General features: G+C 39.8%; 2 protein-coding genes across 4 annotated transcripts in view; one reads left to right on the top strand and one right to left on the bottom strand.

Annotated features, from left to right (window-relative positions):
- herc2 (HECT and RLD domain containing E3 ubiquitin protein ligase 2) overlaps nucleotides 1–6,106 on the bottom strand; it is a 47,372-nt gene extending 41,266 nt beyond the window's left edge. For 2 of the 3 annotated variants that reach the window (XM_032526671.1, XM_032526673.1), the window contains exons 1-5: nucleotides 5,883–6,106; nucleotides 4,720–4,828; nucleotides 3,413–3,506; nucleotides 3,083–3,214; nucleotides 456–678 (exon numbers count right to left, since the gene is read on the bottom strand). In XM_032526671.1, the coding sequence (XP_032382562.1) occupies nucleotides 456–678; nucleotides 3,083–3,214; nucleotides 3,413–3,506; nucleotides 4,720–4,791 (521 nt within the window). In that variant the 5' untranslated portion in view covers nucleotides 4,792–4,828; nucleotides 5,883–6,106. Of the gene's footprint in view, nucleotides 1–455; nucleotides 679–3,082; nucleotides 3,215–3,412; nucleotides 3,507–4,719; nucleotides 4,829–5,882 lie in introns of those variants that run through there. The other variant, XM_032526672.1, reaches the window with a different exon arrangement.
- Nucleotides 6,107–7,642: 1,536 nt separating this feature from the next.
- Nucleotides 7,643–13,361, top strand: nipa1 (NIPA magnesium transporter 1). Its single transcript, XM_032526789.1, has 5 exons — nucleotides 7,643–7,864; nucleotides 8,700–8,747; nucleotides 9,841–9,931; nucleotides 10,360–10,520; nucleotides 10,759–13,361. Exons 1-5 carry the CDS (start codon nucleotides 7,732–7,734, stop codon nucleotides 11,250–11,252), a joined length of 927 nt encoding a protein of 308 aa, XP_032382680.1. The 5' UTR covers nucleotides 7,643–7,731; the 3' UTR covers nucleotides 11,253–13,361.
- The last annotated feature ends 235 nt before the right edge of the window (nucleotides 13,362–13,596 follow it).

Raw genomic sequence — 13,596 nt, 5'->3', positions numbered from 1 at the left:
AGAGAGAGAGAGAGAGAGAGAGAGAGAGGGTAGGGTTTAACTCAAGCAAACATGAACAGCCTGTATCTTGGGTACATACAGTAACAGGAAGAAACCGTCCTAGATTTCTCTATAGTTTTACATTAAATAGTTTGTTCAACAGCTTTTATAAATTACAAGACTTTGCACTCACATAGCATTTGTGTTGTGTTGGAGCTTAGTGAGCTTTGCGGCGCCGTTGAAGTTAAGATGTACTACCTTTAATATACCTTGCAAGCACCGGCACTTTATTTCTGATACACAGAGGGTGAGAGGCTGGGCACAGACTGGACAAGTCCCACTGTCTTCACAGGACGAACCACACTCACAGCCATTCTGGCAATTTAATATCTCTGGTTCATCTAACCCTTGGCCTCCTTGCTGTAAGGTGACTGCCCTGACCACTGAGCCAGCCCTCTAGCGTCATTATTTTTTACCTCTTATTGTCAGCAGCAGGCAGTGGGGGGCTGGGAGGCCCCTTCCAGTGGACCTTGTACTTCTCCTCCATCATGCTGTGGCTAAGAGAGATGAGGTAGCGCTCCAGGATGACCAGGCGCTGGCGCAGGCGTTGGGCAGACAGGGTGCTTTTGGCCATCTGAGCCGAGAGCTTCTGCTGGTCGTCGACCAGGACCAACAGACAGTCCTTCAACTCAGTCTCATCTACACACGCAAACGGACCCGGACACACAGGATAAGGATAATCAGTTAGGGTTATTAGGGTTAGGGTTATTAGAATAATGGCATTATTTCAACAATGAAAAATTTTCTTTTATTACATTTTTTTCTTCTGCAATTCAAACTAATTTCTAGCAGCAATACTTATCTTTAAATATACATTATAAAAGGTGTGAGCAGTATATGCAATATATTAACTGTTGGCAGAACTCTTACACTAAGGCTTTCAGACTTGGAAAATGTTTATAAATGTAATGAATTATAATTATAATTAAAAGAAAAATAAGGTCACTTTGGGTGAATCCTCTAAAACAATCTCCACTATACAAAAGTACATTATATACACTTGTATTATTTTTCACCGATCCCTAAAAATCCACATTTTGATTTGTCAAGCAACATAACAATTTAACAATAACATAAAGTAAAAATGTCAAACTGAAAACATTTTGTGAACATACTGACACATTTTTAGTAATTTAATTTTAAACTTCACATGATGCGCCATGTATTTAGAGGTATTGTATGTACTGTACAGAAGGTTTTATAAGTTTCTGTTTATCAATCTAAATAAACCACGGATTAAAAAAAAATAATACACATTTACTGTACGTCTGAAGGTAATACATTGCGATAACTAATGAAACACCCAAGCAAGTTTAATGAAAAAAGAAAATTCACCCCATTCGATATTTTCCACACTGGTAGTTACCACAACCAGCCCTTTGCTGTGATTTGGTTTGAAAGAAAATACTTTAAGATGTGTCTGTACAGCAGCGCTGCGGGGAGGACAAGATGAGAAAAAATAGCAGGTCTAAAATCCACTTAAGCTATGTAAGCCAGACTGGCCGGAGGTTGTATGAGCCACAGTTCAGTCAGCTGTGTTCAGCTGTCAGGGCAGATATGGATTCCAGTCAGACAAAGTCTCTAACTATTTATTATACATTACCCATGGCTAAAAAGTAACAAGAGAACTACCAAATTTATAGGGTAGTAAGAATCAGAGCAAATCTGTCATCTGTCCATGATCAACCATCCTAATTTAAACAATAGGCTGGGTCTCTTGGCTGTAACTGCTGCAGCTATCGGACCCTTCAATGCAAAAGCAAGACGTATGAACTTGAACTTTAAGCATGAATGACTCGTCTATGTAGCGTTCCAGTTACACTCACTGTACAGTGAGAACAGTTAGATTTCCTGGCTCAGTCAATGACCCCATTCACACCTGGTAGTAAAATTCGATCTGGGTGATCACAAGTGCACAGCTCTAAGTACAGGTGTGAATGCACCCAGGACGCATTGAGGACATAATGACATCCGATCGCTTGGACCAAATTCTAAGGTAGTCTGAGCCACATTTGGCCGCATTCATATAGCAGTGTGTACAGGTATGTATCCCAGCCGGAGCCACATTAGGGACCGCCTACTCAACTGTGAGTGGAACTACATACTCATCCAACGTATTTCTCATTTTACAGAAACCACTGACAGTGAATGGTGTGTTTTGGATGTTATTACACAAGTCCCGGCACTGGTCAGCAGACGGACTGAGGGCAGTGCTTTTCATCACATATTTCTAATGGATGATAAAAATGTGAACATAAAAACATAAATGTATGCACGCACGCAAGCAAACCACAACCAGCCTATCGGTTTGTCAAGCGGAAATGAATGTGTTTATTTGCATATAGAGCAGGGAAATAAGATCTGATCACAAGTAGTCTATTCAAGACGCATTTGGAGACACGTTCTACTGCCAGGAGGGAACACCGGTACTTAGAGCTGTCCACTTGTGATGAGATCACTCAGATTGGATTTTAATACCAGGTGGAAATGCGGCCATTAAAAAAAGAGAGAGCGGCTAAGTGGCTACTAGCAAAAACCTGAATTCACTAGGCACCCCCCCCCTCCCCCCACAACACATCTCTCTGACCCAATGTTTATCTCCCCCCACCATAACACTGTCCCACCCAGTCCTTGGGTAAGAGATGCTACCCTGTGCTGGAGCACATTGTAACGCCTACCAAGATTACACTCGGAGGGGTAAAAATAACCACTCAGACCTGCAAGTTGTCATTTCAGAGTTTCCACATCTCACGTGCCAGCAACCCATGCACACATCAGCAGGGCCTGACAGACGTGAAATTGATAAACAGAGAGGTTGGCAATGTGTTGAAATGGTCAGCATCATTATATCTAGTCGACATTTAAGTGTTGTGAAACCGTCTGCTGTCAAGTCAGGCAGCATGGTATTATTTACCCTACTTGGAAACAGAAAGGCGTTAAATAGCAAGAGCCACAACAGGAGAAGGGGGCAGCATCGCAGTAGTAGGCAACAAGATTTTTGTAGCCCGGCACATCTCAAACCATGTGCAGGTAGCACTCTCACCTGGCTGCCGCCCCCAGTCCCAGGTCTCAATGATGGAGTGATGTACAGATGTTGATGTCTCCTCCTCCTCTTTCTTCTCTTTGTCATTGGGTTCCTCCTTTTTCTGAGTTCCAAAGCAGTCAGTGCAATCCTCTGAAATGATCAAAAGACATGCAGACATTAACCTTCAACTTCCATCAACAGGGTTAAAATGCCAACCGTGGCCTGGCTCAGTATCATCCTTTGACAGCGTGTGAAAATGTACCATGCCAACATAAACAAATGGCAGCAATGTGTAAATCTGTAAACAACATAGAGGGAAAAATAAATGCTGCAATCTCTCTGTCATACCGGGGTGAGCTGATTCTTCTCCATTGAATGATATCTCCTCATCTTTTACCATTTCATTCCACATCTCACTCAGTCCCTCTGGAGAGAATGCCCGCTGCCAAAGCAAGTTAGAACAGAAAATCACCACATTTATTATTAGAGTCAACTTTAAAATGTTAAATGTGTATTCACATCTTTATTCATTTGCTTTTTTAAGTTCTGCATTAGTATGTCCCAGACAGGCTATTATTACATTATGAGGACATTATATTTGGAGCTAATAGGGTCCGGTGTGACCAGTGAACTTGGGTTAGATTGTTTTTTGTTATATCATCGCCTTTAAATGTTCTTTTCACACTATCACATTTTAAAATTCCTATTTTCCTGTATTTCATTAGTCTTTATAGTTTCAAACATCTGGGAAAAAGATTATTTCACCTGTTTCGCTTGTGGAAGGACATTGTTAAGAAAGCTAACTAAAACTAAACTAATGTCAAATATAGGTGAGGAACGAGAGTACAAAATAGCTTCTTTACCACTAAGTTCCGTCTGATTCAAGGATACATCTGCTGTAAAAATCTGTGTAATCATCATAGTGGTCCACCATTCAATACTCCCAAGTGGAAAGCCAGGTCTTACTTTTGAATGTCTTAAATGTCAAAAACATGTTAGCTCACAGATGACACCAGACACATAACACTAAAGCTGCCTTCAGTAGTGGACAGAGATCTAACGATAGGAAAACATGACACCCTTGCCCAATTTTAGTCCTCATTTGGAAATGAGCGACTGGATTTAGAGTGTTGTTTCCTTTTCTTCTACAAATTCATCCGATATAGATAAAATACCTCATAATTACAACCAACATGGTTTTTTTTCCAAACACAACATACTCTTATATTATAGGTTACACCTCTTCTCACATTACAGGAAAAACAATAATCATCTGTGCAAGAGGAGGCGTGATACAGCTTACAGGCCAGAGGTTACAGATATGTCTTAAATGATCAGGTTATTACAATAAACGTAGCCCCTACAGTTCAACTCTCTCTTTGACTCTGATCATTTTAAAGAAGCAAAATGTTGGATGATTAAGCTAACAAGTGTAATATGCATCCACTTTCTGGCATGTAGAAAAAATGTTTTGGAAAAAGGGACAAGATCCACATTTACTAATCAGTGAGGTTTAGAGGTTTAGCAGTTTGTCCAACATGATGCAACACAGTCAGACTGACAACAAATTAGAAACAACGCGGCTTCTAAAAGAAACTGAGCTATGCCGTTGTTTTAGAACCTTTATTTCCATATGATATCCAGCATACACATACCTGTAAGTCTATCTTCAGCCATTTGTCATGAAATCTCAGCTGAGCATCGAGGGTAAAAGATGGAGAAGGCATCTTCCCCTCCCCTCTCCTGGCTGCAAATGCAGCCAACCTGCAAGATGAAGAGATGTAAGGCTGTGTTGAAATACAAGACAAATTCAAAAAAAGTTACAAACTAGTTGGATGAGAATCAGCTCAAACGTATTAAGCGCCTATTAATCAATGAGGGACAGGCTTTTTGCCCATGACTTAATAATAAAGTAAGGTTGGAGAACATCAGCATGCTACTTTCCAGGCCTGTTTGTAGTTTCCTTTGAAATGAATAAAAACGTAGTTCAACACCTTAGATGACCCTTACACTAAGATTACATCAAAATGGTGCATTTAGACAGAAGGGGTTAAATCCGCATGGCCAATCAATATAATCACCTAAATGTAAACAAAAGGGAAGCCCAACGCCAGTTTTCAAAGCATAGGACCGAATCTCTCCCATTTCAATAACAGCTCTTTTAATACACAAACCAACTTTTCGACAGCAAACATCTACATCTTGCTACATTTGTCATAACCGTTTCAGTGGACGTTACGTTACACAAAACGATGTATAAGTTACTTATGTAGCTAGATCGACCAGTTCAAATGCGACTGTCCCTGTTATTTTTCTTAATCCAAAAACCATTACGACGTGTAAACTAAAACCTGCATCAGCTTCATTTACACAGCTAGAGTTTTAGGTCAAAGATGTCTCCATAATGTTAAATGAGACGTTTTGAAGACAAACGACAATATCCTAGCATTAAATGTTAGCAAGGACACAGTCTCTGGTAACCTTGATACCGTGGCTCTAACCTGGTTTTGCTACATGATAACAGACACTAGTCCAGCGGGTTATAACACTGACTGACTCAGCAGTATACGCTCATAACGCTTCACATAATGCTAGATAATGTTCACATTAGCTTGGCGGCTAAGGCTAACTACTTAGCTAGCTTGATAGACAGCTAATACCAATACAACACAACGTTAGCTAGCTAGCTAACGCTGCACCAGCTCTCATCTTCCAAGCAACGATGAACAAGCTTCTGAGACATGACACTGAACAGAATGAGGAGCAATGTTCCGGAGAGTTTAGCATGTCAATTTTTGACAACAAATTTATAAATTACCTGCCGTCTCTTCTCAAGCTATTCTCGTCCCCTCAGCTGCTTTGCTGCATTAACAAGACGTTCATAATGGAGTTGATTGACAGTCGCGTACTAGGGCACGAGGCATGGAAACAAATTACGTAGTCGTAACTGGGAGATTCAATGCGTCTGATCTTTACCCCAACAGCCCACTGACGTGAGGTTTCCAATGCGAGGTAATTTGGATCCGTTGTCGACTGAGTCTACTCCGCCCGCTCGTACCGCCCAGGGTCATAAAATGTGCGCTTCTTCTGAATTCGAGGCGGGACTTACGAGAGGCGGGTCTGGCCTAGTAAACTGTCCGCTAGGTGGCGGTGTGTCTCCTCTCCGGTGTTTATTTCACCGATGTTTTATTTAGCTACAGAGTGACATGTTTCATTTAATTTTAGATATTTATTAGGCTAATTATAGTTATTTATTTCAGAATGTATTACATACCCTCATTCAATCCAAATGCTTACATTTAACTGAATAAAAGACTTTTAAAACTGAATGTTGCATAATTTGGACGTATAATGTGGATTTGATTTTTTATTTAATGTACATGTGGCATTCACATTTAATTCAAGGGTAAGAAAGAAGCTATTATGACACGTCAGATACAGTGTTCATGTCCACAAATCTGCCAAAAGAAACTTAAAGTCCATCTATCTAACTATCTATCTACAGATGTTCAAAGACCCTCCAGCAGCAGGGCAGATGCACAGTGAGAGATCTAAAAGTGTAATGCTTGACAGTTTATTTCAGACTGGATCCTTATTTTATTTTTTTCAAAGGGATATTTTTATGTCTTGGCTAGGAGGAAGACAGAATTAAAATGTCATCACCAAAATAATTTCTAGTAAAAGGCAGGCTACTCTATCCCAGTGTATAGGTCCTGATTTCCTTTTTAATGTGTATTTTCCTAAGAATAAGCTCATATAAGAACACTGCAGCAACAGCAGACAATGCTTAGATATGGTCCCCTTTGAATGGGCTTATGATGTCATTTCATTTATTGGGATGAATATTCAGGGTACATGATAGTGAAGCTTACTTAGCTGTAGGATATTTTGTGGTAATTTAGGAGGCTTTATCAGTGAGAATGCAATTTCAGAGGCAAAGACAGCTTGTTCATACATCCGACTGAATCTCATTGCAATGTGAAGGCAATTGATGGGAAATCTTCATAAGGCCTTTGAAATTAGGCCTAGACTAATATAATTTATTAAAATTAAGTGATGGGATTCTGAAGCCAGGTGGCGAGTTTTTTTTTTGCAGGATGGTATGAATATTCATTAGGGAAGTCATCTTCTACTACTAAAAATATTTTTTAATTTATTTATTGATCCCTAATGGGGGGATCACAATTTGTGTCTACACTTTGATAGTAATCACACACAGTCCTGAACTACACACACACACACATACTCAGGATCTATACATGCACCAATGGAGAGATGTCAGAGTGAGTGAGATAGCCGAACCAGCGCCCTGAGAGGTTGGGGGGGGTACGGTGCCTTGCTCAACAGCACCTAGCAGTGCCCAGGAGGTGAAGTGGCATCTCTCCCCCTACCAATCCCTACTTTTTGGTCCATACGGGGACTTGAACCAGTGACCCTCCGGTTCCCAACCCAACTCCCTATGGACAAGTTCAGGACAGGTTCAGGCAAGTGGAGTGGGATTGGTTATGGTCTGCAAAAAAAAAAAAAAATTGTAAAAACTCGCAGCCGGGTGCTTGCAGAATTGCACATGCGCACTTTCTCACTTCCTAGTCCAAACTACGAAACCTGAGTGTTGAGTCATTGTGAACTTTACCGTGAGATAAACTAAAGAAACACCAGGCGCAGTCATGGCTGGAAACTCGGAACCGAGGAGTGTTTCGTTTCCCGTTTCTGGAATAGTGATAGCAGTAGTGTCAAGTTTCATTAATGGGTCGACATTTGTGCTTCAAAAAAAGGGAATATTACGCTCACGCGACAGAGGTAACGTTAACACTGAAACAACGGCGACCAGGCCGACATTGTTACAAGAATACAGCGGTTCTCTTACAGTAACTCGTCCATGGGTTAACCATCTGTAAGCCTCCCATGCTGCCCTGCACCTAATGGTAGCCGACATGACCGAGGTGAAGTTGGTTTTCTATTGGACGTTATTGGATATTCGACACATTAGAAAAATCTATATTCAGCTTGCCCTTTGACCAATCATGTCAAATCACTTTTGATGAACTCAGCTAACTCTCATACACATTGCACACAACTTATTTTTTTCCAAAACTCCATCCTAAGATTTTCCAAGTGTTTTTTGTTGTTCAAAAGTGTTAGTCCCCAGTACGTGTTTTTTTCATAAAATAAAAAATTCCTTTATTTCCCCCCCCCCCCCCCCATGTCACCTCGGGGCTCTGTATGCAAGAGAGTTAGCTGAGTTCGACAATAGTGTTTTGAGATGAATAGGTCAAAAGGTCAAGCTGCATAATAGATTTATAACTTTTTTTTTTCATAAAAAAAATCAAAGGATGGGTTTTTGGAAAAAAATAGGTTTTGTGCAATGAGTTAGTTGAGTTCAGCAAAAGTGATTTGGCAGGGATTGGTCAAAAGGGCAAGCTGCATATAGATTTTTCTAATGTGTTCAATTTCCTATGTCAAATATAACCAACTTTACCACGGTGACATGTATGAAATAAAAAATATAAAAATGTAAAACTGCACTGGAGAACTTTAAGCCTTGAGAATATCTACACGGATGGACATGTGGAAACCATAAATATAAATAACAGCAGAAGCACACTGACTCAACTGTTGACTGGATTTTCTCTAGGAGGGTCGTACCTGACAGATGTGGTGTGGTGGAGTGGCACACTGTCCAGTAAGTATAGCACCATCTATCAGCTGGACTCAGTCGCTTTGGCACAAACAACAACAATCCTCACACCACGTGTTACATTCAGCACATCTCTCTCTGTGACCTGCCAACGGTGACTACTCAGCTCATGTTGAAAATGTAAACAAATCCACCAATGACTAATTTGTTGTCATCAAAACAAAAGGTGCCTTTATCATTAGACCAAGACCGTCAAAATGCAGAGACATCTTAATTCTCCAATGACAGTGTGATGGTTACCCACTGTTGTGTGTTGTATGTTGTCCAGTTGCTAACGTTGTATATGGAGGCAGCTGAAAAGTATCGATGTCAGCCATGGGACAGGCTGTACTTTCTCATTGTGTGTACACACCTGCCAACCGCAAATACTAAGAAAGCTTTACAGAAAAAAGATATACAACAGCGACGTTATCAGAATGCTGTACAAAATGTGCAAGAAATAAGAAAATCTGCTGCAAATGTGTCAACCTCAAGGGTCATCCAGTCTCCTCTGTCTGGCCATGACATTTAATCAGCATCACACCTAATATCCCTCCTTCAATGCAATTGGCACGATGCAGCCCCCCCCCCAGAACATCTGCTGTGATATATTCACCTGTCACCTGTTTGCGTTTGGTTGCTCTAAGTTGTAAGGGGGTTGTATTGTTCCACATCTAGCCTACGTCTAGCCATCTGACAGCTATCACAACAACACCACATTACTATGATCTACCTATTATCTATATTATCTATTTGTGTGGCAAGTTATTGTGATTGTTGGTTGCTCTATTGTGCATGTAGGGATTTACACAATGAACATGTGTATAGTTGCATTTGAGAGTAATAATAGGCTTACTCGGTGCATTTTATGCCAAAGCAATTATAAATGACCACAGTGATGTGAACAACTGACCTAATGTTAATATTAAATAGTCATATAGTTTGACTAAGTTTAATAGTCATTCAACAATTGTGCCAAAGCGATGGAGAAAAACAGAATCACATTCTGCGTTTTGGGCAATGTCCAAAACTTACATTTCAAACAATATTTGACTGTATAAGGCTACATGTTTTGACACCTATTTATGAATCTCATTAGTGATTATTGGTCAAATTGGGAATTTCCTGGCGTACAATGTGGCCCCCGCTGTAATAGTTACACCACTAGGAGCCCTTGGAGTGTTATTTGGGTAAGTCCAAGAGAGAATTATGGCTTTTTTTTAGATTGACATCCATCATATAGTGTAAGTGTGTGTGTACACAGGTTTACATAAGTAAATAACAGACTTTAGTTTTAAACTGAAAATCCATACTCTGTACCAAAGAGATGTGTCCTTATATGTGAGTCCTAGCAGACATTTGCTGATCAGGCAGGTTTGTTACCACAGATGTGGTTAATTATTGATCTGTTTGTTAAATATGAAAATGATACTTCTCAATCTGTATGAATCACTTAGGCACCATGACATTAAACCAGGATGAACTGCTTTATTCTCACTGTGTCACTGTATAAATGTAAGAGTGCAGACAGCGCCATGGGAACGCTGTATAATCCTCTCAGGACTTTATGAATTGCCTCGCGTATTTTGCAACAAGATGGTGTTGTTGTGTGATGCAGGGCTGTGCTGGCTTCTTGGATCCTGAAGGAGCATTTAAATATCCTGGGAAAGCTGGGCTGTGTATTGTGTTGCTGTGGCTCTGTTGTGCTCATCGTTCATGCCCCTAAAGCGGAGACCGTTACATCGAGACTGGAGTTAGAGGAGAGGCTATCGGACCCAGGTGACAAAATCAATTTTGTTTGTTTTTTACATTGAATTTAATCTGGTAAATATTGTGTCCTCCAAAATGAATATAGATGAGTGTACACAGTAGAATTGCAAGCAGGCCAGTAAAAAGTTACTATCAACTTTTTTGTCTTAGTGATCCAAGTAAGCACTTATTCTGAATTAATAACTTTTTGGAACTATACAATAAAATGGCATTGTATATGAAGATAACGTCCTTTCTCATCCTGCAGTGTTTGTAGTGTACGCCCTCTTGGTGGTCCTGCTGCTGGTCCTTCTCATTGTGTGGATTGCTCCAGCTCACGGCACATCAAACATCATGGTATATGTCGCCATATGTTCCCTCTTGGGAAGCTTCACTGTCCCGAGCAGCAAAGGACTTGGCCTGGTGTCACAAGACGTCTTTGGAGAAGGGCCGTCGAGCAGCCGAGCTCTGGCTCTCTTCCTGGGCTTGTTGGGGACTCTGGCGGTCAGCATCCTGATCCAGTTCTTCTTCATCAACAAGGCCCTGGAGTGTTTCAGCTCCAACATGTTTGAAGCCATATACTATGTAACATTCACGTCCACCGTGATTCTGGCTTCTGCTCTTCTCTTCAAGGAGTGGACTGCCCTGACGTTGACGGACAGCCTGGCCATGCTCTGTGGTCTGACAACAGTGTGTGTCGGGGTAGTTTTACTCCGCATTTCCCAAGAGGCTGTGATTACTTGGAAGAAGAAGACAGACTGATTGAGATTCCTTCACATTTATATGACATCTGTGCCAAACTGCAAACTGCCAAAAAAAAAAAATTAAATTATGATTTGTTTAAAAAAAATATGATGGACTCTTCAGGAGAGGTTATTATCTTCACTTGATTTTCTGCGCGGGAAAGTCCTCGGAGGACACAGTCTTGTGAACGTAGTCATACGGAGACATCCAGAGAGAGTTGAAACTCATTTGGCAACGGCTTGAATGTAACGGACGTTAACTAATATCCAAAAGTTACGCACTAAAAATAACTGCAACACCTAAACACTACATGTTGCAGTTATGTACAGTAAGTGTGTGAGAATCAGTTAGCAAGAGAATGGAGACTTTTAAACAGGTAGCTTTAAGAGTGATGACTAAACAGTTCAAATGATTAGCTAAAAGTATCGTTAATGGATAAGTGGTTGAAACAGTGGTGGAGTTGATAAGACACATACCTTTGGTGTGGGAGATCAGGGTTCAATTCCCACTGCAATACATCAACCAAGGTGTCACTGAGCAAGACACTTACCCCTAGTTGCTCCAGAGGCGTGCAACCTCTAACATACTGTATATAGCATATAGTATATTGGATAAAAGCGTCAGCTAATGACATGTAATGTAATGTTACATTCATCTCCACTCCGGATAGTAGTACGCGTGTAATAGTACGATTGCTGACTCAGCCGACCTCAATATTGACAGTTCAGTTGCATGAAACAAGGAACAATATCCACTTTAACATTTAACAGTTACACATTTAGAACATCCGTTGGTAACTGATGAAGTCCAAAGGCTGTAGGGGGGACCTCAGTCCAAAAGGTGATGATATTATTATTATTATTATTATTATAATAACACAGAGTCTATGCTTGATTTGTCCAGTTGAAATGACCAAACTGTATTTATTAAGAGTACAAGTTATTAACTAGTTTAACATTTTACTAGAATCTTCTTGCAGTTTCTCATGGAACAGTTCTTAGTTACTGTGTAACCCACAAATATCTCCAAAAGGAAAAGTTTTTCTTTCTTAAATCATTCCATCTTTTACTTCATTAATACTTACAAATGCAACTCTCATCAACCTAAGACCATCTCTTTACCTATCACACCTTTTAAACAGGGGAACAGGTAATGTGTCAAGCTTTGTTTCGTTTTTAGCAAATAGTTGGAAAGAAGCTTACAGAACATTGGTAACTGGTTAAAAAGAAACTGCGAATAATTCTGTTTCCTTTCATCCACTCAGAGCTTTAATAGAGCCCTTGGATGTTCTCCTCTTCTCCCGGTACTAGACTGGATCAACCACCTGACTTATTCAGTGTGCCTGTGAATTATTCAGTGTCATTTCAGAACCCTTTAACCCATGTGTTGTCTTCCTGTCTACCATTGTCCTTCCAGGGACAAAATTGAAAATTAACTCTTTTTTTTTGCTTTTTCTGTTGTTTTGTTGTTTGTGTCGCTTTATTTGAGGATTTTGGCGCTTTAAAAAAATAAATTCCCTTTCTTTTTAACTTCATGGTCATTAAACCTCATTTAAATGACATACCTAATTTTTGAGTTTAAAAAAAAGCTAAAACTATGAATTATTTCAACTAATAGTCAACATAAGAGGAGGCTGAGTGAATCACAGACTGGTTTATGTCAAACTTTAGTCAAAACTGTTTTTTTCTTTTTAAATGCTATGAACAAAAACTCAGTTAAAGTAATTTTAATTTGACCTGCAAAGCATGGTGCATCCAAGTTATGTCTGGTCAATTTGGTTGTAAGCAAGCCATATTTCTGATATAAAAACTTTGAAAACGGGTGTAGAAGGTGAGTGAAGGAGCATTTTGTCAAAAGGAGAGATTTGTAAAGCTGATGTACCAAATATTATAAACCTTTGTCCTGTGGCCACTGGCTGCTTTGTCACAATATTCAATGGTACTACATGTGGTTTGGATTATGGATTATTTATGTACATAAAACATGTTTGCCTTCATTTGTACTTTTTTGTCAGAAATGGTTTAATAGGGATGCGTAGTGACTTGACCAATCAACCCACACTTGAAAGTGTGCTGGTTGTGGCAAGCATTTGTCATACCAAAGGGTCCAAGAGAAATACACTATGCTTACAAGCCCTATGAGTCATTTCACTGAAAGTATTAAATCAAATAAGTTACATATCACCTGTAAAATATTTTATACATCCAGTCTATGATAGGCAGTATACCCACTATGAAAGCTCCAGGATTTCCACCCACTTAAAAATAACAAAATACTTTCCATTATATTTTTGAAATATTTTGAATTGTCATCTGTGTCTTTATTTGCATAGGCTAAATAAAGGTGCATTAAAGTGTATCAG

The sequence above is a fragment of the Etheostoma spectabile genome, chromosome 9, assembly GCF_008692095.1.
Source record: "Etheostoma spectabile isolate EspeVRDwgs_2016 chromosome 9, UIUC_Espe_1.0, whole genome shotgun sequence".
NCBI classification, from domain to species: Eukaryota; Metazoa; Chordata; class Actinopteri; order Perciformes; family Percidae; genus Etheostoma; species Etheostoma spectabile.
The sequence above is the reverse complement of the archived record's forward strand: the minus strand, read 5'-3'. Positions and strand labels throughout refer to the sequence as shown.

Coding starts and splice junctions, on each gene's coding strand:
- nipa1 (XM_032526789.1), top strand. CDS start 7,732: ATGGCTGGAAACTCGGAACCGAGGAGTGTTTCGTTTCCCGTTTCTGGA. Junction 8,748..9,840: donor GTGGAGTGGCACACTGTCCA/GTAAGTATAGCA, acceptor GAATCTCATTAG/TGATTATTGGTCAAATTGGG. Junction 10,521..10,758: donor GGAGAGGCTATCGGACCCAG/GTGACAAAATCA, acceptor CTCATCCTGCAG/TGTTTGTAGTGTACGCCCTC.